The following is a 24875-nucleotide window of genomic DNA, read 5'->3' as shown; positions in this document are numbered from 1 at the left end:
AACTTTATCATTTAATTAGTAGAAATCCCTGTGTTTCTACACATGCAGAAATGCATACAAAAATAATCTCTGTTGAAAGTGTGCTAAATAAACCAGCTCTGGTTTATTTGTATGCTACATTTATCTGTATGCTATATTTATATGCTATATAAATATGCTATATTTATCTGTATGCTACATAGAGTAGTGAATGCTTTGGATTTGGATTCGTATCTCACCTGTGCCACTTGCCAGCTGCAAGATCCTGAGTAAATTCTTCCTTTAGCCTCATTCACAAGATGGGGACAAGCATGGCTCACAATATGGAATTGAATGACATAAAAAAAGTAAAGTGCAGGGGCGCCTGGGTGGCTCAGTGGGCTAAAGCCTCTGCCTTCGGCTCAGGTCATGATCTCAGGGTCCTGTCTGCCTGCCTCTCTGCCTACTTGTGATCTCTGTCTGTCAAATAAATAAATAATCTAAAAAAAAAAAATTAAAGTGCATAGCACAGAGAATGATGCCCATAGAGTACATTAAGTACCCCCTATTATGAATGAATTGAAACTTTTTTGGGATTGTTAATGACAGAAAAGGATATCACTAGAATTGGATTTTTGCTGTTACATGTAGGAGCAATTGGGGTCTCTGACTAAATTCATTTAGGAATATAAATTAGGCCGCAGACTTAATGAATAATAAAGCCTGAACTCACTGACCTTTGATATCAAAGGACCCTGATCTACAAATCGGTTAACACTTCTGGACTTTCATTTTTTTTTCCTCACCTGTAAAACTGCTTGAGCTATTCTGACCTCTTCCGGTTCTAACTTTGATTTTCAAAATGGTTAGAGAACTGAAATTATATCTCTCTTTGCCTTCTTTGTCTTTATTTCCACATATTTCTTTGTAAATAACATACTGAGCTAAGTTTGAAATTTCTGAAAGAAAAATTTACCATAGCCACAGAATGGGGTATTGAAGGTGATTTGGGGTTTTTGAATAGATAAAAGTGAGAAATGCATTATTGTCTTAGAATTGGCTCCTTTGCTTCAGACTCTCCATTTGAATATCAAAGGAGACATCAAAGGTTGTCTCACTCCTCTTCATAATGCCTTTGGTTATTAAGATTTAGATGAGGCACTTCATGAGTTCAAGGAGAAAGTGCATTAAAGAAGAACCCAAAGACACATTTCTTTTTGTTGTTTTTGTTAAGCTTATAATCTTTTCTAATGTGAGCTGTGTCTTTGTTACTTTGGTCAACTGGGTGGGGAGGGGGGTAAGCACAAAAAACCTGCCTTTTTTCTTGTGTTCCAAAGAGAAGCAGATTCCTAAATTCCTATCCTAAAAAGCTCTGAATTTAATCTTTTAAAAAAATTTTGGTCATGGTATATGACTCTTTATTAATCTCCGTTATTACTTTGAAAGAACAGGAGAAATTAAATTAGTATGACTGGTGTTCTAGAAGGAATTTTGTATATAGCTAATAGAAGAGGTAAATTTTTCCTTCTACCCTTTTAGCTTCTTTGGCTAGTCTAATAAATAAATTGACATAGGATAGATTAACAGGAGGAAAACAAATTTAATTTCATACATACAGGAGTCCCATAAAAATATGAGACCCAAAGGCAAGTCAGACTGACGAAGTTCTAGAATAAAAGTTAGGTTCGGTGGGGTGAGGTCCGGAGCCGATTCTTGAGACATCTTTGGTGCAAAATGGTGGTTTATTAAAGCACGGGGACAGAACCCGTGGGCAGAAAGAGCTGCTATCTGGGGGTTGTGAGGGGTGGCAGGTTATGTATGATGGGGTTGGGGGCGGTCAGGAAAAGGGAGGTTTCAATAGAACTTTCATAAACTAAAGAGGACTTACAAGAAACCAGATACCAGAGGCCTTGCCATTTTCAAGGTTTTTTTCCTCTAGCAAGGTATTAACATTAAGATAGTTGGGAGATTCCTAAAGAATGTCACACATGTCCCACCCAGGAGTCGGGGTGGGGGAAGATTGCAGGGTATAAGCTTTTGCTTTGTCCTCAGCCAGCCTTCTGTTCCCTCATCAAGACTTCTGTGCCTTCCTGAGCTAAGGGCTTCCAAGCAGGGGAGTGTAATTCTCAGGACAGTAGGAAGAGCAGATGTTTGGTAATTACAGATTTGCTCTGTCCTACAGATAAGTCAGATAATTCAGGTAAAAGTCAACCTCTGGTATAGCTTCCTCTCTGAGGCAGGCCCCCTCTCTAAGTTCTTTTAGGTAGTGAAGGGAGAGATCAAAATTTTTCTTGACTCTACTGTGTCTTGTGCCTTCAGCTTAAAATAATCCACATGCCAAAGTGGTAGATTTTATGGTCATATATTCTGTGCCCCTTCAAGCTTTTTATAATTTATTGGTATAATGTTAAAGAGTAACAACTCTTTTTATCTGAGATATGTGCCACAGGAGCTGGTGTTAAGGCAAAAATTAACAGGTGTTTATAGATCCTGAGAAGGGCTGGAAGGTAATAATATAACATCTTCATTTAAACCAGCAGGATTTAAGGTTAAGATAGTATCATCTTGTAGTTTCCCCTCTTCCAGCTTGCTGTCTACCTCCCAAACCCAGCATTCTTCTTTCGTACCCTGGTCTAGCACTGGAGAATAAGGAACACACAGAAAAAAAAAGGGGGCGGGGTGTTGAGTGGAGGCAGAAAAATATTTTTAAAACTCTGTTTGGGTCTATAAGCATTTATTGATATATATCAGTTATCCATTGACATAATAATTCTGTGTCGACAAAGCCAGTGGCTTAAAATAATGAGCATTTACTTAACACTCAGGATTTTGGTGGGCAATTCATTGTGGCTGGTTGTCCTCGTCTCAACCGGGACCTTATGTGGGATTTCATGACTGAGAAGCCATGGAGGTGAACTTGAGGGAGGAAGTCACGATTAGCTCTGAATATTTGAACACAATCAACTGAGAAGGTGAACATTAATAGAAGATTTGGTGTTAGAAAAAGTAGTATTGGGTGTGAGGGAGCACAGGTTAGGGAATCTACTCTGGATAATCTTGATCTGTTGTTTGCCTAAAATCAGAAATTGTTAAAAATGCAGAGTTCGACAATGCAACACCCCAAACTAATGTTAAAATATTATTTTCCTGTGCAACTGCAAATTATGAAGGGTCTACTCAAGTTGGGGGTGGGGATTGATCAACTAACATTTGCTTCCTCTTAATCCCTAGCATTTCTTTTTAAAATTTTCAGGTTTCTCTGTTTTTCTTCATTTTTCATTTGTGATACCATCTGTTGGTGAGAACATCCAAGGATCACGGTATTTTAGACCTAAAACCACTGAATTTAATTCTTATCGATAAAATAAGAAAACAAAGCTCCTTATAGACTTGTTACAAGCCATAAAACCAATGACTTGGAAGCCTGGGAATTGAACCCTTGGTTCCTATTCTAATGCGTTCCTCAGTGCTTTGGTTTTTGGTTGTTGAAATGTTCTCTGGCTTCACAGGGAAAACAGTGGAGACTTTGCCTGAAATTGAAAATTATCAGTGATGGCATTTACATAGTGCCTTCTTTAAAAGGCACTTACAGATTCTTTAGCTTGTGATTGAAATGAATAGCTGAGAGAATCTGATAGAATAGCTGAATATTCTAGTTTTTTGGTCTCTTCCTCCGTAAAAAAGGGAATTCTATTTTTCCTCATAGAATTGTTAAAATTGGTAAATAACTACAATTTGATCACTTAAATTTATATCTGGCACATATCAATTTTTTGGTATTTTTATTCTGTTAATGTTTTTGTTGTTCAGTTACAGACCATGCATATATCATGGACTAAAGGGGAAAATTCCACTGTCTTAATTTTATTGTGAGTTGGGGAGGAGGAAGGAATACAGAGAATTCAGCTCTTGGAGTTCTTCCTGTATGAGCTTAAGACTCAGCCTCTGACCTAGTGTTTACCAAGAAAGGAGCCATATCCTTTTGGCTTATTTTCTCTTTTAATATTGGCCAGCAACTAGAAGTAGAAATTTTGAAAGAGGTCATTTTTCAACCACTCCTCTCTGTATCATCTTGGACTTTCATGGCTTTGGGATGATACCTTTTAAGAGCAAATTATTTGGTGTTTGAAGGAGCTTAACTTCTTGAGGAAATGGAATTTGTTGTGGGGGAAGAATTTCTAAGCAAAGGGACACTTTATAAATATCACTCCCTGAAACAAACATCATTGTAAGCTTTCAGTGAAACAAAATGTGGACTTTCGGAATTTATCTAAGTTTAACATTGAACAAAATCCTAAACCCTGTGGTTTGTTGTTCTATAGAGAGGAGACCATTTCTAATGTTTTCCACGTTAAAATAAACCAGCAACGAGGGAACCTGAGAAATGGAGCTTCCGAAAGCAGACTAACCCAAGAAGCGCTTTTTCATTCCGAGTATTACAATTTCAGGCCTCTCCAACACTTTCTCGTTCCCACACTGCTGTTCCCTTCCTGCTGCCACTCACTTACCTTGCATCCTGGAAAGGAATAGCAGAAATATCCAGGGTTGATCTTTGTTGAGTCATCCTGAAAATGATAGAAATAGTGGAGGCAGAGCAGAGAGAAGCCACTTGGCAGGGCTGTAACCTTTGGGGAATCATATAGATCTAGTTCACATTGAAGATCAGAGCCAAGGATTTCGCTTCAGAGATATACACCACCACAAACATACACAAAATCTTGTGTATTGATTCAGGAAGTGGTGGACTCCCGGAAGCCTCTTTTGGTACTTAGTCATGTATCTGTGTTGTGAGAGCTGACAGCATCTCTGGCCTTCCTCCTTGACAAGCTTGAGAGCTAAGGAAAGGTTTAAGTGCAGTGCTTGGGGTTGGATCCAGTCCAGATTTTGCTAAAAGCGGACTTGAGGTTTTTTGAGCTCACCTCATTTTCTCCACTCATTAAGAACTCTGAAAGGTCTGATCCACAGCTTCCTCTTTATGAACCAGGAAGAGGAAATGGGAAGCAAGAAGAGAGACCTGCTTCTGAGTGACATTGTTGCCTCCTTACAGTACCATCTGGACACATTTAACTGTTGCAAAGTGGAGCAACCATATATATTTTATAAGCAGTCATGAAGATGGACACTTCTTTGTGATTTGAACCCACTGAAGCCTTACAAAGGGATATCTTGCCAGTAAAATATTCCCATTTTGTAAAGAGACCTCATTCAAGTGCAGCTTTTAAGAGATTTGAGAAGACATTCTTCCAGGAGAAATTAAATAGAGTAAAAGAAAAAAAAATGGAAAAGAGTAGGAAAAAATAAGGATGAGGTGGGAAATGCTTGCTGGGTTACATGATTTGATTTGTTCCTTCACTTTGTAGTTTAAAATATAGAAGTTTTCTTTTTTTTAAAAAAAATTTTTTTTTTAATTTTTTTCAGTATAACAGTATTCATTATTTTTGCACCACACCCAGTGCTCCATGCAATCCGTGCCCTCTACAATACCCACCACCTGGTGCCCCCAACCTCCCACCCCCCACCCCTTCAAAATTCTCAGATCGTTTTTCAGAGTCCATAGTCTCTCATGGTTCACCTCCCCTTCCAATTTCCCTCAACTCCCTTCTCCTCTCCATCTCCCCTTGTCCTCCATGCTTAAAATATAGAAGTTTTCATGTAGGTGAAATGACGCTTTAGGTTTTTGCTTGGGAGTTGTTAATAGCTTTCTCTTGCTTTTCTTTCATTGTCTTTGTTTTTCTATTTAAGATTATTTGTTTGAGAGTCAGAGAGAGTGAGAGAGAGAGCATGAGTGGGGTGAAGGGCAGTGGGAGAAGCAGACTTCCTGCTGAGCCGGTAGCCAGAGGATCCTGGACTCCAGGATCGTGACCTGAGCCAAAAGGAGACACTTAACCAACTAAGCCACCCAGGCACCCCTATTGTCTTTATCAAAGCCATGTGCCTCTTATGCAGAAATACGCGGTTCCCATTTTATACAAATCAGTGAGCTGTGGCAGATACAGCATCCACATAAGTTCCTGCCCCTCTAGAAGTTGACATTCTTGTAACCTAGTTTGGTTCCAGAGGCCATAGGCTGATGAGACAATTGCCCATTACATATTGGTGAGCTCTGATCCCACCAGTGAGGTTTACTAACTTTGTTAGCTTGGGTAAGTTTCTTAACCTTGGGTGACTTGGATACTTTATTTTTTCAGGGCTAAGATACTTGCGAGATAGGGCACCTGGGTGGCCTGACTCTTGATTTCAGCTCAGGTCATGATCTCAGGGTCATGGGATCAAGCCCCATTTTGAGCTCTGTGCTCAACAGGGAGTCTGTTTGGGATTTTCTTCCTCTGCCCCCATCCTCTCTAAAATAAATCTTTTTTAAAAAAGGTATTTGTGTATTTTGTAGATTGAAGACATAGTATCTCAAATTAAATGCAGTAGGTAGACTCTTGTTTCTGATGATCCCTTGGACCACCAGTGTAACCACACAGTTACCAGAATTGCTGGGTTATTTGGCATAGATGGGGTAGTAATATTCACAGCTAACAGTGCTAGATCCTACTCTAAATATTATTTCATTTTACCCCACAATGTTTCTGTGGAGTAGGTACTACTATTATCCCCCCCCCCACACCTTTTTTTTTTTTTTGTAACTGAGAAACAGACGGGCAAAGAAGTTAAGAAACTTTCCCCAGGTCTTTCAGACAGTAAGCCGCTGGGAGACTGAAACCCAAGTGGTCTGGATCCAGGAGCCATGCTCTTAGCTCTGATCCTTTTTGACCTTTTTTTGAGCTACAGCTTATTCACAGTGAATGGAGAACATTATGTGTAGTGGACTCTAACACTTATTTAAGATTTTTTTTTCTCTCCTGTTCCAGGTATCTGACAGCAAAGAGCAATAGGCATTTCCTGCTTACCATGAGGCCATTCTTAAAAAGGGCCACTTTGGTCATAAGTTACGTAAGTATATGTATGCTTCTGAAATATCTGATAAGGAATATTTTACTTTCACTTGGCTCAGAGACATGATCCAGATTATTTAATAGAATCAGCAATAGATGCTAACAGCACGATCTTAGGATCAAAGAGTTTACATGCTGTGAATGTTACAAAGCTTTGGAAGGTATGCATGAAAACCTTCTCAGTACGTGAATTCAGTGACACGGACAGTGTCAACTGTACTATTTTATGAGTCCCTTTCAAGATGCTGATTCTGAGTTGTCTCAGTGGCACAAACCAAGCTGTATCAGTTACGTATTGCTGCACAACAAACCACCCCCAAATGTAGTGGCTTAAAACAACCACCACATGTATTTGCCCTGAATGCTTTAGTTGGGCAGCATCGAGCTAAGTGGTTCTAATGCTCCTTGTGATTTTTGACTGGGATTACACAAGCAGGTTCCTGTAGCTGTCCTCTGGCTCGACTGTCTGTCTGTGCTTTCTCATTCCCTAGGGTCTCTCCCTGTGGCCTCACTCTAGCCAGGGTAGCCAGGACTTCCTTACAACATGGCAGCTGGTTCTAAAAGCATGAACCCAAAGTTGCAGGACCTCTCAGGGTAGGCCCAGAACTGACCACATTCTGTTGGTCAGTGCAAGTCACAAGACTAGCTCAGACTCAAGAGGAGGGGCAGTTGGCTTCCTTCTTGATGTGAAGAGCAGAAAGCACATGCAAAGGGGGGCAGGAATTCTTGGTTGCCATCTTTGGTGACTGTCACATTAATCACTTTCTTACAGTGCTGGATTCAGGAGACCGTTCTCTTATGCTGTTGCCGTTCCCCATAAACTTGAATGGGGAACTTATGAAAAGTCTTTGAATTGTAATGTTACCAATTAACATGATTTTTTTTTTCTTGACACTAAAACATGTTTATGGAAGAAGAGTATGCAGATCCGAATGACAGCAGAGAGTCTTGACTGGACAGTCTCAACACAAGGGACAAAATACTTCTCTAAAGTATTCCCCCTTATCTTTGCATAGAATTAGGATGATTCATCACTGATTTCAGAAGTGACTTATTTTCTTAGAGCTGTATGGGAATGCAAGTAATTTGACGTCATTGCTATGGGGAAAGTTGTCAGTTAATAATCATTTTGTTCTTCTAAAAATTTATTCTTAAAACCCTATCTTCTATTTATCTTCCTATTCCTTTTGTTTAATTATCACAGTTTTTTCCCTCTATACAAATACATGGTATTTTAGGGAATTTATATGCTTTGGGGATACTTTTCCTATTACTTTCATCATTGATATTTTCCATTATAATGTCTTTAAGAATTTAATTCAGTTTGAGCAGGACATTGTGTGAACATTAAGATGATTTTCAGTTGCTGCCTAGGCATTGTTTACTGTTGATATGCTTTTGGCTGACACCATACATTTATTTTAGGTTTTTGAATTTGAGGTTATTTATATTAAGGTATTTATAAAGGAAGTCAGTGATATTCATGGAAAAGACAATCCAGCTTTAACTGCCTCCAAAATTAGTCCTTTGGCTTTTTATTCAAGCAAATGTTTCCCTCTAACTTTAATAAAAACAATGTAATTTTGTCCTATTGAAGTAAGAATCATCTGGAAGGCCTATGTGGGTAAACACCCTTATAAGCAAAACTCATCCCCAAGGAAATGTCTCTGCTTTTGGTTTCTTATTCACCTTAGCAACAGGATAGCACCATTTAGTCATAGAATTCTAGTGGGTGACACAAAAGATGTTCCTGGGATTTGTTGAAATAACCCTTCATGAATGTTCTGCTTCAGGGCATTCAAGGGTTGGAACACTTCAAATGTGTTTATTCAGAACACAGCAGTATTATTTATTATACTCTAACTTTCACAGGGCTGTGTAAATGGAATGGTTAAGAACATGGTTGGATAGTGACATGGATTCACCTCCTGGATCTTGCAGTTTATTAGCTATGGGATTCTGGATAAATTACCTCTAAACCTCAGCTTTCTCATCTACCTCTGGGGTTGCTGTGAGGCCGCAGGTGAGATGGAAAGTCTTTAGCACAGTGGATGACAGCTGGTAAATGCTTTCTACTGATAGCTGTAATTAAGAATTTGCTTGCCTCTCCCTCAACACCTTCATTGTTTATACTCCTCTCCCTTCCCAGCTGTTTCCATCTTGCCTCCTCATCTTGAATCTTAGGACTTTATAGAAATGTTCATAGTGAAACAAAATAAAACATTTATAAAGCATCACAAGTGTCCTCCAGAAAGGTGGGGCTTGACACCCAATAAGCAATGATTTTCTTACCAAATCTTCTTTTCTTTGAAGGTGATTGTCATTTTGTACTTCCGTCTGTGGATTATGGGAGGATCTATGCCCCTCTTTTCAGAGCAGGATAATCCAGCTTCATTTTCGCCTTACATACTTACAAGGTCAGTAAACGTAATTTTTCCTTTTTTTAGCTTAACATGGTGTTTATTAAATCGTTTTAAATGATCTTAAATGACAGTTTGCCTTCACATTTTAAGGAAAGAAGGGTTGTATTCTGTCTAGGGCATGGGGAGAAAAGAAACTGCTATTCATACATTTGGAATTCTTTTCAACTGGTGGTGCTGTTTTGCCAGGGTTATTGCTGTTGTTCTCCTATTGGTATTATTAGCTTATCCAACAAGTACTTTATTGAGCACTAATTATCAATAATAAGTATCTCCTGAATGACAAGTGTTACAGAATGATGCACAGAGAAGCATTTAGAGGTTGATTGAGCATTAAAACTATTTTTAAAATAAGAGTAAATGAAACAAGGTGGGATTGGGAGGGAGACAAACCATAAGTGACTCTTAATCTCACAAAACAAACTGAGGGTTGATGGGAGGAGGGGGGTTGGGAGGGGGGTGGGGTTATGGACATTGGGGAGGGTATGTGCTATGGTGAGTGCGGTGAAGTGTGTAAACCTGGCGATTCACAGACCTGTACCCCTGGGGATAAAAATATATGTTTATAAAAAATAAAAAAAATAAAAAACTATTTGTAAAATATGTGGAGAGGTTCAAAGTGGAAAACAGAAATGAATAGGAGTTTTTGCTAAGGTATAGCTATTACTATTAGAGATACATACTGTTTGTCCTTAGGAAATTTAGAGATACTGGGTCTGGTTCATTGAGAGGTTTTTAATTCCTTATCTGTTCAGTCTGCTGTGGGGTCCTGCTAAGGCTTTTAGATATAATTATATTTTATAATTTTTATAACTTTTCTTCAGGATATATTGTTGTGGGCCATCTGGGTGGCTCAGTCAGTTGAGTGTCTGCCTTCGGCTGTGGTTGTGATCCCGGGGTCCCAGGATCAAGCCCCGCATTGGGTGTCCTGCTCAGTGGGCTGTCTGCTTCTCCATCTCCCTCTGTCCCTTTCCCCCTGCTCATGCTCTGTCTCTGTCTCTCTCTCTCTCAAATAAATAAAATCTTTTTTTTTAAAAAAAGGATATATGTTGCGATTATGTTTACATATTAAGATGCACTGTATTTTTTATATTTTTATATATACTTTTTCACACTTAAGATCATTTTTATAATAGTAACCTTCACTTTTTTGATTTTGCAAAGATACAGTAAATCTTAAACCTTGACCTACTGCCCATTTTTATTTGGGCTTACTTATATGTCTTAGGGACAACACATTCTTGGATTTTGTTTCTATGCCAGGCAGTGATCTTTGCTTTATTTGACTCATGTATTTTATATGTTTTAACTGCTACATTTCTGTTTTCTTTGCCCTGTATGTTTTCCTTTATTGTTCCTGGTCTTTTCTCCCTTTTTTTTTTTTAAAGGCAATTTCCCTTTCAAAAAAGATAACTTCTAATTTGGTTAACCCATTTTTACAAAAATATCATGGCACAATTGTTTCCATTACTGCTGATGTATATTTCTGTTAATGAGTCTTGGGGAACCTGGGTGGCTCAGTGCGTTAAGCCTCTGTCTTTGGCCCATGTTATGATCTCAGGGTCCTAGGATCGAGCCCCGCATTGGGCTCTCTGCTAGGCAGGGAGCCTGCTCCCCCCCCCCCCCCCCACCCCCGCTTGCCTCTCTGCTTACTTGTGATCTCTCTCTCAAAAAAAAAAAAAAAAAGTCTTAGCTATGCCTTCAGAAATCATATGATATCCAGCCTTTTCAAGGTAGTCTAGACACTTATAAATTGTTTATACCTTATATTTTTCAAAATGTTGTTGTTTGATTAATCTTGACATCTCTAACCCAGCTTTTTGTTGATGATGCAATCTACTTGTCCTTTTTGGGTAACTCTCACTAGATCCTTGTCTGGATATTTTTAGCTCACTGATAAATTGTTTCAGGTTCTGTAGCTCCTTAAATAGCTACATTCACCTCCAGAACAGACTGTTCTGAACTCACCAACCAGTGATTTAATTAGTGTCTTTGTCATCAGTAAACAAGTGCCTTCCTGGTGGTGGTCCTTAGCATCTGGACAAGGTGCCTTTGGTCTCTAACTCACTGCCCTCTTATCTGCTAGGGGTTTCAGTTGCATTTTTATCTCTGCTGGTGGCAGAAAAAATTCTTTCATGTAACCTCTGGCAAAATTAGTACCTTAGACCAGTCATTTGCCAGGTTCTGCCTTTTACTTCCAAGGAGAGGGGTCTGAAACACATTTCATGTAGGACTTTCTGTCTGTGAATCCACCTATGTAACTATTCTCAGGTAATTTAATCAGTATAAAGTGATAGAATATAATATCCTAGCATGTTTATATTCCCCACCCTACCCCACCCCCCTTTTTTTAAGCATAGCTTTCTGGGGCACCTGGGTAGCTCAGTTGGTTAGGTGTCTGCCTTTGGCTCAGGTCATCATCCCAGAGTCCTGGGATCAAGCCCTGCATCTGTCTCCTTGCTCAGCAAGGAGCCTTCTTCTCCCTCTCCCTCTGCCTGCTGCTCCCCCTGCTTGTGTTCTCTCCCTCTTTCTCTGTCAAATAAATAAATTATTTTATTTCATTTTATTTTTTTTAAGATTTTATTTATTCATGGGGTGGTAGGGGAAGAGAGAAAGAGCAGGAGGAGGAGCAGAGGGAGAGAGACAAGCAGACTCCAGGCTGAGCGCCGAGCCCAATGTGGGACTTGATCTCAGGACGCCGAGATCATGACCTGAGTGGAAAGCAAGAGTCGAACGCTTAATTGACTGAGCCACCCAGGGGCCCCAATTAATTAATTTTAAAAAACATAGCTTTTTTCCTGGGGTGCCTGGGTGATGCAGTCAGTTAACTGTCCAACTCTTGTTTCTGGCCCAGGTCATGATCTCAAGGTCATGAGATCAAGGCCCACATTGGGCTTCCTGCTCATCCCCACACCCCCCAAAACCCGTATCTTTCTGTTTCTGTGTTTCATGCTTAAAATACGAATACCCAGGGACATTTCAATGACAGTTGCTATAAATGGCTTTTCATATACCTCTAAGATAGCTGCATTATAATTGACTCTATTGAGCATCCAGAAAATTGTCTTTAATTTCTTTCTGAAGTCAGATTTCTACTCTGCTTGCATAATTATTTGACCTCCAGTAGGCTGATGATTCTTAAATTGGATTACCTTGGTCTGTTTCCTAGTTTTATTGGTTTTTTCTTCCTTCTCATCAGCAATGCAATTTAGCTATGATTTGGCTGCCTCCATGAGCCTGTCATTACTAATCACAGGTTTGTCTTCCAGCTTATGTCAGTCTGCCTCATGGATGCTCCGCCTCTTTTATTGGGTTTATAAATTCCCATCTTTGGGGCACCTGGGTGGCTCAGTGGGTTAAGCCGCTGCCTTCGGCTCAGGTCATGATCTCGGGGTCCTGGGATCGAGTCCCGCATCGAGCTTTCTGCTCAGCAGGGAGCCTGCTTCCCTCTCTCTCTCTCTCTCTGCCTGCTTCTCTGCCTACTTGTGATCTATCTCTGTCAAATAAATAAATAAAATCTTTAAAAAAAAAATTCCCATCTTTGCTTCTGTCTTGCAAGTATTTAAAGTTGATGTAATACTTCCTCTATTATCAGGTGAGAATTTTCAAACTAGCTCTCTCTTTCTTTAATAATTGCTATAGTTATTACTATATTGTAATAGTTATTATTGTTGTTAATATAAAATATTGCTATAGTTAGTACAGTTATTAATATGTAGTTTAAAAAAACTACATATTTGGGTGCCTGAGTGGTTCAGTGGGTTAAAGCCTCTGCCTTTGGCTCAGGTCATGGTCCCAGGGTCCTGGGATCAAGCCCCTCATCGGGCTCCCTGCTCAGCAGGGAGCCTGCTTCCCCCTCTCTCTCTGCCTGCCTCTCTGCCTGCTTATGATCTCTGTCTGTCAAATAAATAAATAAAATCTTTAAAAAATAAAAAATAAAAAAATCCCAACAGTTTTAAGAGTTACCTGGGCATGTTTTCCTTTGTTTCATTCAGGGGATTTCTTGGGGCTTTAGTTCTGAGATTTCTTCACTTTTAGATTGTTTCCATGTGATTATCTAGGAAGAAATACCCTGTCATTTTCTATTTACCAACACTGGGCTGCAAAATCATTGTGGTTTGCTCATGAGAATCCTTTGTTAAGAAAAATTATCAAAGACATGGGAATAAGACAACAAATGACTGTGTGACATTTACTCTAATGTAACAAACCTAGAAGAATACAACTTTGACTTATTTGTATCTATACTATTATATTTTACAACTCTGTCACCTTAGAACTTAACATACAGAATAGGATAGGTGTGATTATTTCTTATTCTTTATAGTAGGAAATAAAACTTCAAATGTTACAGTTTTATTGCCTTGTAGGCAATAAATTGAACAAATTTGTGTCTAATTACCAGTCTCATTCCTTTTATTTCTTCATGAACTATGTAACCCCAGTTTTTCAAATTTAATTTCAGTATATTGACATATGTATACATTGTATATATATTTATTCTATTTATATATATCTATATAATAGTTTTTATAGACATGTAATTTTCCTATTGTACAATTTACCTGCTTAAAAGTATACAATCCAATGGTTTTCTCTATACTTACAGAATTGTGCAACCATCATCACAATCAATTTTAGAACATTTATATCTCCCCAAAACGAGATCTTATATCTGTTAGCACTTACTCCCATTTTACCTCAGTCCTCCACTCCTAGATAACCATTGATCTACTTTTTGTCCCTGTTGAGTTACCGATTCTGGACATGTCAGATCAGTGGACTCAAATACTATATGGTCTTTTATGACAGGCCTCTTTCACTCAGCATGATGTGCTCAGGATTCATCCCAGTTGCAGCCTGTATTCATACTCCATTCTTTTCTCATTCCCCAGTAATACGCCAAAAGTGGCTGTACCACTTCCTACTTTTCCTTTCCTCTGTTGATGTCTGCTCCAAGTAATGCTGCTATGAACATTCATAGTTTTTGTGTGACTGTAGGTTTTCATTTCTCTCGCTCATGTACCTAGGGGTGGGATGGCCAGTCTCAGATGTTGACTGTGTTTCACTTTGTGAGGAACTGCCTGACTACTTCCTGGGGCAGCTGCGCCATTTCACACGGCCAGCAGCAGTATTTGAGGGCCCAGTTTCTCCACATCCTCACCAACACTTGTCTTTTTGGACAATCTTTCTGGTATTTGAATTACAGCCATACGAGTGGCTATGAAATGGTATTTCACTGGTTTTGATTTGCATTTCTCTAAATGCTAATGATGTTGAACATCTTTTCATCTGCATATTGGCCACTTCTTTAACCTTCTTCAGAAAAATGTCTATTCAGATTCTTTGACCAATTTTTAATTATTTTTATTATCGAGGGGTTTTATTGTTTTATTATTGAGTCTTTTTATTATTGAGTTGTAATAGTTCTCTATATATTCTAGATACAAGTTGTTTATCAGAGAACATGATTTAAGGGCACTTGGGTGGTTTAGTCATTAAATGTCTGCCTTCGGCTCAGGTCATGATCCCTGGGTCCTAAGATCAAGTCTCACATCTGGCTTCCCTGCTGGTGGGAAGCCTGCTTCTCCCTCACCGCCCCCGCTTGTGTTTCCTCTCTCTCTGTGTCTCTCTGTCAATAAATAAATAAAATCTTTAAAAAAAAAAAAAAGATAACATGATTTATAAACATTTCCTACCTTTCTGTGGGTTGTTGTTTCCCTTCTTGATGGTGTCCTTTTGAGCACAAGTGTTTTTAAATTTGATGAAATTCAACTTATTTTATTGTTGTTGCTTGAGCTTATATCTAAGAAGGCTTTGCCTAACTCAGATTTTCTTTTAAACTGGCTTTGTCAAGTGTCTGGTTGCCTTATTAAACGGTTATAAAACCTTTATTTTCACTGTGTATTTATGTAAGGATTAAATTTTTAATATTTTTAAAATTGTACTTTGGTACAGTTTATGTTAACTGTAATTTAGAAGCCACTTAGAATTTGATTTCTTATACTTGATCATTGAGCACGTCAGATCACAAGGCAAACCAGTAAAGTATGAGAGAGTCATCATTATCAGAAAACACTGGTAATAAAGGCTCTTAGTTTTTCACCTTTACATTTTAACCTAACATTCAGATTGTAATAGCAGCCAGGAATTTGATGTGGACTGATCAATAAGTTTTTTCAATCCATAATTAACTGAGATTCTGTGAATCAGTTGAATGGCATAACATTGAATTATAAACTTTTCTGTTTAAGACCCGAGAAGAATAGCATAAGTAGACTTTAAAGAATGGAGGAGAGGGCGCCTGGGTGGCTCAGTGGGTTAAGCCGCTGCCTTCGGCTCAGGTCATGATCTCAGGGTCCTGGGATCGAGTCCCGCATCGGGCTCTCTGCTCAGCAGGGAGCCTGCTTCCTCCTCTCTCTCTCTGCCTGCCTCTCTGTCTACTTGTGATCTCTCTCTGTCAAATAAATAAATAAAATCTTTAAAAAAAAAAAAAAAAAGAATGGAGGAGATACTGTAGCTTGCACAGCTTTCTCTTGACAAGCAAGTTCTCACGGGCCCAGTAGTCCCAGCCAGATAACCTAGTAATCATGACTGGCTACTTCCTTCCTTTCATCCCTCACCTTTAAGCAGTCATGTTCTATACCTTTGATCTCAGTGTCGCTAGAATTTTGTCACAATATCCATCCCTGCTGCTACCATTTTCATTAAGGTCCTCACGGTTGCTCATGCGCATTACTGAAATCCTCCTAACTTGTCTCTCTCCCCACATTTTGCTCTCCTCAGATCCATCTTCCACACTATTTCCAGATGATATTCCTCACTGGCTTAATATTTAAAAGGTCAGTGGTTTTCCTGTACCCTTTAGGATAGGACTAAGGAATTCGGCCAGGGTGGTTCTCTTTAGGCTCATCTCTTGATACCCCTCTGCCCTTCCTCCCTAAGCTTAGACATTAACTGTCCTAACCTGCTTTAGTTCCTTAAATGCACCACTGTCGTTTACCTCCGAGTTTTTCTTACATGTTGCTTTCCAGTCCTATAATGCCCTTCCTTTCATTCTTTATCCATTGGTTATATCTTTATCCATTGGTTCTGGAAGATCTTGTCGGAACCTTCTCAAGCATGTTTCCTGAACCACCACCACATACCACCTCAGAATCCTGGGACCCTCACAAACCCCATGCATTCTACTTACCTATGCTATCTCTTTTTCAGTCTCAGCACAGCCCATTCATGAAGACTCAGGTAAGTGCTAGCTCATACAGAAAGGTTTCCCTGGTATACAACTCGTAGTGACTGCTCCCCACTCACAGGCTGTATACTTAGTTATTTCCACCATGAACTGTTACATAAGATTGCTCTTTTCTTGACATGCAGGGTCTGGTGTTTTGACCTGGGAGGGAGAGGGAGCCTAAGCCTGGTGGCTTTGCAGTGAGTGTTCATCAGAGGAGCAGGTAGGGGGTTGGGGTGACATCAGGACAAAAGAGGGGACTACTTCACAGAAGTAGGTCTCAGAGAGTTGGCCAGAGTGTGTTCTAAAAGCAGACTTAGGCTACTGCATAGTTTTGCTCATAGCTCTGTGAGCGGCAGCTGCCCTGGTGGCTCCTGACATTATTTCATTCTCTTACTAGGCTTCGGCTCAGAGCCTGGCACAAAATAGATCTTGAGAAAATTGTTGAATGGGTGAATGGTTGTCCTGGTTATTTCCCCCACCTCGGGAGGAAAGGAGTGAGCCTTATTGAGGTGCCCTTCTGAGGGGATTGTCCACATCTGATATTCCCCTCTAGGAATACCAGAAATGTGATGGTCATTGTCACTTGCAGCTTCCTCCCAATCCAGTGCCATGTTTACTTTCCTGTCTTCAAAATATCTGTAAGGCTTGCTTACTTGTAACTTCCTAAAGGCAACAAAATGTTTCCTTGAGAATGATGGGATTTATGCTATGGGGTATCTGTTTAACTTGCATGCTTAAATATACAAGAAAACACAAATAGAGTGGTTCTGGCATTGATTTTCAGGTCCCTCTCTAGTGAGGTGGTGAAGCGCTTAGCCAGGAGCACCAAAGGGAACTCTGTCTGTGGGGCTGTCTGTCTGCCTCCTCTGTTTTTTTGTCAGCTTGGCTCTCCTGCTTCCCTCTTGGGTCTTGTACAATTCTTGTAGTTTTGAATGCCCACACAGCTGTGGCTGTAGTGTTGTTTATGTAACTCACAGAGGGTCTCTATTTTCTTCTTTGTAATTGTTCTAAATTTAGATTTTATTAAATTACTTTTTAAAAAATATTTTACAGTTTAAGAAAATTTTGTTCTCTTTATGTCCAAATCCCTCCAACCCCTCTCATCCCATGTGGAATTTCTGTAGGAACAAGGGCCAGGATAGAAGTTTTTTTACCAGAATTGAAAGAGAGACATGTACTGAAACAGGGACAAAAAATAAAAGTAATGTAAAAAGATACCAGGGAAGTGATTTCAGCAACTTGGGGATTGAAAATTTTGCATGTGGGAAATTTGGGGATTGGATTTGAGAGTGGAAAGGGGGAAAGCTAGAGCTTTTTACTCCAGCTGGGTTTGCCAGACCTGCTTGTGTCTCTAAAGCAATTGGGAATCACCCTGAATATCAGTTCTAGGGTCCAGTGCACAGAGATTCTGCTCTCGCAGTTTTGGTGCACTACCCTTGAGAAGTGATGGGAGAGGTTTCTGTGTGCCTTGTTCTGTCTCAGAATCATCCGTTAGCCCAGGATTGAGGCATGATTTTGTAGCAGGAATCCTGAAAATCAAGGACAAGTTGAGTATAGGAGAGGAGGAAGATGGGGCTGAGGGCCAGCGTGATTGTCTAGATCTGTGATGCCCACTATGGGAGTCACAAGTCACGAGACCACTACTGAGCACTTCACATGTGGCTAGTCTGAATTGAGGTGTGCTGTGAGGATAAATACAGTCTGCCTGGGATGTTAGAGATGAAATCCTATAAGAAAAGAAGAAATTTACAATATACCACTGATAAATTTTATACTGATTATATGTTGAGATGATATTTTGAGTACATTCATTGAAACAAAATATATTACTAAAATTAATTTATCGTGTTTCATTCTTTTTTAATGTAGCTCATAGAAAATTTGAAATGATGCATGTTTTTATTGTATTTCCATTGGACACTGGCCTAGCCCAAGCACTGGGCTCTTGGCCCGAGGAGGGCCAAGGATGAGCGTGCTGGCGAGGAATAAATGGTGTGTGGAGACCACCCCGACTGCCCTCCACTGCCACCCTCTGCCTCTGGTTTGGGTAGTTTCTTCTAAGCCGCCAGCTCATGTTTCGTTCAGCTGATTCTGAGTGATGGGAGGACTTGTACTGCACTCCACCTTTGCGTATGAAGACTAACTTCGAATTTGGGTCCCATCTAAACAAACGTCCTTTAGAGCCCAAGACCATGGATGCTCACAACACCCCAAATTGTGCCTTGACTACAGCCCTCCGGGGCTTGATGATTTTACTCCAGCTGGGTTGCCAGACCTGCTTGTGTCTCTAAAGCACTTGGGAATCACCCTGAGTATCAGTTCTGGGGTCCAGTGCACAGAGATTCTGCTCCCGCAGTTTTGGTGCACTGCCCTTGAGAAGTGATGGGAGAGGTTTCTGTGTGCCTTGTTCTGTCTCAGAATCGTCCTTTATAGCCCAGGAGTTACTCAGCTGTTTATCTAAGTCTCTTTATTTATTTATTTATTTTTTTTTTTTTTAAAGATTTTATTTATTTGACAGAGAGAGAAAGAGATCACAAGTAGGCAGAGCGGCAGGCGGAGGCCGGGTGGGGGGGGCAGGCTCCCTGCTAAGCAGAGAGCCCAATGTGGGGCTTAATCCCAGGACCCTGAGATCATGACCTGAGCGGAAGGCAGAGGCTTAACCCACTGAGCCACCTAGGCGCCCCTATCTAAGTCTCTTTAGAAATGTGATCCTTTGACATTCAGTCTGGCAAATCTTGGATTCAACATAAGAACAAAAGCCCAAGTTAACTATGGCTTCTGCATAGGGCAGGAGCCTGCAGAAGAGAAAACACAATGATCCACTATTAAGGCCCCTCTCCGTGGCTGCTCCCGAGTAATTGGGTTTCCATCTGACAGATTGGAAGGGGACAGATGTAAATCTGTGTATACTTGATGGAAGAAGTATTGCCTTTATAATATTGTAAAATGGTTGTCTTTCAAGTCCAGGAAATAAATAGAATGGGGTTTTCAGTGAACAAATATAAAGGCCCCCTACCAGCATCATGTATTTTCATGAGATGTGGTCCTGGATAAGCAAGTGGAATATATCTGCTTAAGTGGGTAGATGTGTTTCTGCTGTTTGGAAATCTAGGCTAAGGCTTGTATTATTTTGTAGGAAAATATCAAGATAAGAAATACTAAGGTGAATGTAGAACTCAGCATCTTCCTTCTAAGGAAGCTTTTGTTATCTTTCCATTTTCAGTTGGTAGTTTCAAACAGGCAAAAACAGAACCACCTTAGATTTTGATTGTGACAACCTCAGGGCAGTATGTCTCCCTAATATTTATAGCTCTTGGAGACCCGAGCATAAGAACTATTTCATAATAAACTCTGAACAAATTGAATTCAAATTTAAATTATTATTTTTAAATGCATCATGTGTTTCAAATGAGCTATGCAAAATGAGCTCTTCCTTTCATGCTTTAGCAACCAACAGGACCTTGTGTTAGGAGGTCCTAACACTAAGGAGGTCCTTAGCGAGGTGACACTTGCTACCTCTGGCCCTGGGCTCAGCTGTTGGAAATTGCCAGTCTGGGTTACTTATCGATACTTTACTTCTTCTTCTTTTTTTAATTTAAAATATTTTATTTACTTATTTAACAGAGAGATCACAAGTAGGCAGAGAGGCAGGCAGAGAGGGGGGAAGTAGGCTCCCCACTGAGCAGAGAGCCTGATGCGGGGCTCGATCCCAGGACCCTGAGATCATGATCTGAGCCGAAGGCAGAGGCCCAACCCACTGAGCCACCCAGGTGCCCCTCGATACTTTACTTCTTGAAGAAAACTATATAAACCTTTAAGCCTATATATTTGTGTTTCTGTTATAATCTTAAATCCCTGAGAACATGGTAAAAAATTAAAGAAACGATTTTCTTCTTTTTGCCTAACACTGGAACATCAAGACACAGTTCACTTTTCATAATGAATACAATGCCAAGCCCAAGGTTTTTATTTAAGGATTCTATTTCCTGCTGTGCAGTGCTCTAACAAGCATGTGTATCAGTGTAAGTCATCTGTTGAGTATTCTGTAGAGGGGATCACACACTGGCTTTAAGTTTTTGTCAGCCCTGCTTTGACTGAAAGCTAGCGTTTTGTTTGTTTGTTTCAGTTTAATAGAAAAGCTGAAATTCATCTGGGCTTTCCTGTTCAAGAAATAAGTCAGGGTCTCAGACAGGGGCTTTTCCATGAGAACCAATATTCAATCCATTGCCTTCCTCTCTACATCAATAAAGATATGAGAATGGGAGACTGCACGATTGGGTGGCAGATTCCACGTGGAGCCCGCAAACAGTGTCTTGTTTGCTGTGGGACACTGAGCGAGTCACAGCCTCCATAAGGCTGTCCCCAACTGCAACAATGAAGCTGATACCCACTTCGTAGAGATTGTCTGAGGATCAGCTAATCCTTCTGTGCTGATACTTGATGTACTAGAAAATGCTGTACATGTTTAAGGGATTTTTAATGGTATTGGATGTGGTTCATTAGTATACCAATAGGATTCTTCTGTGGAATCTGGAATCTTTGATGATGCATAGTAAGGAGTTAGTACTTGTTCGCTCAGTGGAAGCCAAACGTGTGCTCCATGAGAGAAATAAAGACGTTGTTAAATGCTTTACGGAAAGAAACAGACCTTAGATAAGAAATGAACCAAGCATTTCTTTTGCAGAACATGTTATTTACTTTTTTTTTTTTAAGAGATTATATGGGTGAGAAGCTGTTGCTGACAGTCTTGCATGTTGAAATTCTTTTTTTCTACTCTAGTGAGGCTGTCTCTGCTAATAGAATAACTATATTAATGGCACATTAAAAAGGTCAGAGAGACCTAATGATGTTTCAGATTCACTTTTTTATTTATCCATGCTAACAAGAGTTCTCATTTACACTGTATTTATTGTAGTTTAATATAAAATAAGAAAATGTAAGGCTGGCATAGCTTTTTAATGATGCTTCTTTGACATTGAGGGGAGGCATCTTTCCTCAGACACTCCTCACTCTTTGATGGTGTGCATGAGCTAGCCCATGCTAGGTGCTGAGGGGGCCACCCAAAAGCAGAATCTTCAGTCTGCACCCTTCAGCTACCTGGCTGGACAGCTGGAAAGTCAGCAGGTATCTCTTGTAGGCCCATATAAAGCTATGTGTTTGCCTCAGGCCAAAAATGAAAGTATAAAATGGAAATATTTCAGATTTTTAGGTATTGTTTTAATACCAGGTTAATTTCTTTTCTTTTCTTTTTTTTTTTTAAAGGTTTTATTTACTTATTTGACAGAGAGAGAGATCATAAGCAGGCAGACAGGCAAGCAGAGAGAGAGAGGGGAAGCAGGCTCCCCACTGAGCAGAGAGCCCGATGCGGGGCTTGATCCCAGGACCCTGAGATCATGACCTGAGCCAAAGGCAGAGGCTTAACCCACTGAGCCACCCAGGCGCCCTGATACCAGGTTAATTTCTTAAAACCCACCAAATCCATCCATTTAAAGAACGAGGTGCTGGGGAAATAACTATCCGCAAGATACAGCCCTGCCCCTAGGAGCTTCCGCTTTCAGGGGGTAGCAGACACACGAACACCCAGGGACAGGGCAGTGTGTATGCCTGGGTGAGTCTGTAGGAGCACAGAGGGGGACCCAGCCTGGCCTAGCAGCAGGCTGTGACAGGCAGGGTTTGTCAAAGGATGGGACTGGAAGGGTCGACCGGGGCTGGAGTTCAGCAGCCTGTGAGAGTTGGTTCCAGAAGGTGAGGCGAGCTGATAGGTGCTGCTCTCAGGGACTGGATACGTGAGAGAGAGCCGGGAAGACTGTAGTGATAAGTGTATATGGATAAGAGAAAAGGAGAGGTGGGGGCCATGCTCCAGTCTCAATCTCAAACAGATGCCCAAGAAGCCCATGAAATGGAGGGAATACAGGAAGGAACAGGGCAGCGTGGATGGAACGATGTGGATGGAACTGGAGGGTATCATGCTTAGTGAAATAAGTCAGTTGGAGAAAGACAACTATCATGTGATCTCACTGATATGAGGGAGAGGAGATGCAACATGGGGGGGTTAAGGGGGTAGGAGAAGAGTAAATGAAACAAGATGGGTTTGGGAGGTAGACAAACCATAAGTGACTTTTTTTTTTTATAACATATATTTTTATCCCCAGGAGTACAGGTCTGTGAATCGCCAGGTTTACCCACTTCACTGCACTCAACCATAGCACTTACTCTCCCCAATGTCCATAACCCCACGCCCCCAACCCCCCTCCCCCCCATCAACCCTCAGTTTGTTTTGTGAGATTAAGAGTCACTTATGGTTTGTCTCCCTCCCAATCCCATCTTATTTCACTTACTCTTCTCCTACCCCCTTAACCCCCCATGTTGCATCTCCTCTCCCTCATATCAGGGAGATCATATGATAGTTGTCTTTCTCCGATTGACTTATTTCGCTAAGCATGATACCCTCTAGTTCCATCCACGTCGTCGCAAATGGCAAGATTTCATTTCTTTTGATGGCTGCATAGTATTCCATTGTGTATATATACCACATCTTCTTTAGCCATTCATCTGTTGATGGACATCTAGGTTCTTTCCATAGTTTGGCTATTGTAGACGTTGCTGCTATAAACATTTGGGTGCACATGCCCCTTCGGATCACTACGTTTGTATCTTTAGGGTAAATACTCAGTAGTGTAGGGGCGCCTGGGTGGCTCAGTTGGTTGGGCAACTGCCTTCAGCTCAGGTCATAATTCTGGAGTCCCGGGATCGAGTCCCACATCGGGCTCCCTGCTCAGCAGGGAGTCTGCTTCTCCCACTGACCTCTCTCCTTTCATGCTCTCTCTCATGCTCTCTCTCTCAAATAATTAAGTAAAATCTTAAAAAAAAAAAATACCCAGTAGTGCAATTGCTGGGTCATAGGGTAGTTCTATTTTCAACATTTGAGGAACCTCCATGCTGTTTCCAGAGTGGTTGCACCAGCTTGCATTCCCACCAACAGTGTAGGAGGGTTCCCCTTTCTCCGCATCCTCGCCAGCATCTGTCATTTCCTGACTTGTTAATTTTAGCCATTCTGACTGGTGTGAGGTGATATCTCATGGTGGTTTTGATTTGTATTTCCCTGATGCCAAGTGATGTGGAGCACTTTTTCATGTGTCTGTTGGCCATCTGGATGTCTTCTTTGCAGAAATGTCTGTTCATGTCCTCTGCCCATTTCTTGATTGGATTATTTGTTCTTTGGGTGTTGAGTTTGCTAAGTTCTTTATAGATTTTGGACACTAGCCCTTTATCTGATATGTCATTTGCAAATATCTTCTCCCATTCTGTCAGTTGTCTTTTGGTTTTGTTCACTGTTTCCTTTGCTGTGCAAAAGCTTTTGATCTTGATAAAATCCCAATAGTTCATTTTTGCCCTTGCTTCCCTTGCCTTTGGCGATGTATATATACATATTTTAAAGACTTTATTTACTTATTGGACAGACAGAGATCACAAGTAGGCAGAGAGGCAGGCAGAGAGAGAGGAGGAAACAGGCTCCCTGCTGAGCAGAGAGCCCGATGTGGGGCTCGATCCCAGGACCCTGGGATCATGACCTGAGCCAAAGGCAGAGGCTTTAACCCACTGAGCCACCCAGGTGCCCCGAGAATATAAGAATTCTTAATAAGAATTTAGATTCGTATGGGAATTTTTTAAAATAGCCCTACCTTTTTTTTTCTTTCTTTTCTTCCTTTCTTTCTTTTATTTATTTATTTATTTATTTATTTATTTATTTATTTGACAGAGAAAGTGAGCATGCACGTGCAGTGCAGGAGGTGTGGAAGGAGAGGGAGAGAGAATTCTCAGGCAGGCTCCAAGCTCGTGTGAAGCGCAACAGGGTGCTCAGTCTCACCCTGAGATTGTGACCTGAGCTGAAATCAAGACCCAGATGCTTAACTGATTGAGCCCCCCAGTCACCCCAAAATAGCCCTACCTTTAATTGACCTGGTTTGGTTAGACCATTGGTTCTTATAATCCACCAGAACTTTAAAATAAATGCAGTGAGAAGCTGGCAAGAGTCATTTAGATGTCTTTTCCAGTTTCACTAAGTGTTCAGAAATGGTCTTGCCATCTCTGTTCCAAGGTGCTGAAGCAGCAGGTGTTCAGTGGTACTTCTGGACCTCGGTCCTGGAAAGCCTGGAAGGTCTTGGTGCCTTCTACTCTGTTATGGAGGAGCAAGGGGATGAAGGTGACAGACTGCCATCTATACAGTCCATTTAGCTGGGGTTGCCTTATGGCTTTCTGCCCCAGCGCTATGTCCTGGGGGTCAGGTCCTGCTTCCAATCACCCTGTCCTTGTCTATAGATG

General features: G+C 40.7%; 1 protein-coding gene across 1 annotated transcript in view; it reads left to right on the top strand.

Moving 5' to 3' along the window:
* The window catches only part of TMTC1 (transmembrane O-mannosyltransferase targeting cadherins 1), a 266800-nt gene that overhangs the window by 118055 nt on the left and 123870 nt on the right, over nt 1–24875 (top strand). Inside the window, 2 exon segments of the mRNA XM_047740854.1 lie at nt 6816–6897; nt 9213–9316. Of these exon segments, the coding sequence (XP_047596810.1) occupies nt 6816–6897; nt 9213–9316 (186 nt within the window).

The sequence above is a fragment of the Lutra lutra genome, chromosome 8 (genome assembly GCF_902655055.1).
Source record: "Lutra lutra chromosome 8, mLutLut1.2, whole genome shotgun sequence".
NCBI lineage: Eukaryota > Metazoa > Chordata > Mammalia > Carnivora > Mustelidae > Lutra > Lutra lutra.
This window is presented reverse-complemented; position numbering and strand designations above follow the sequence as displayed.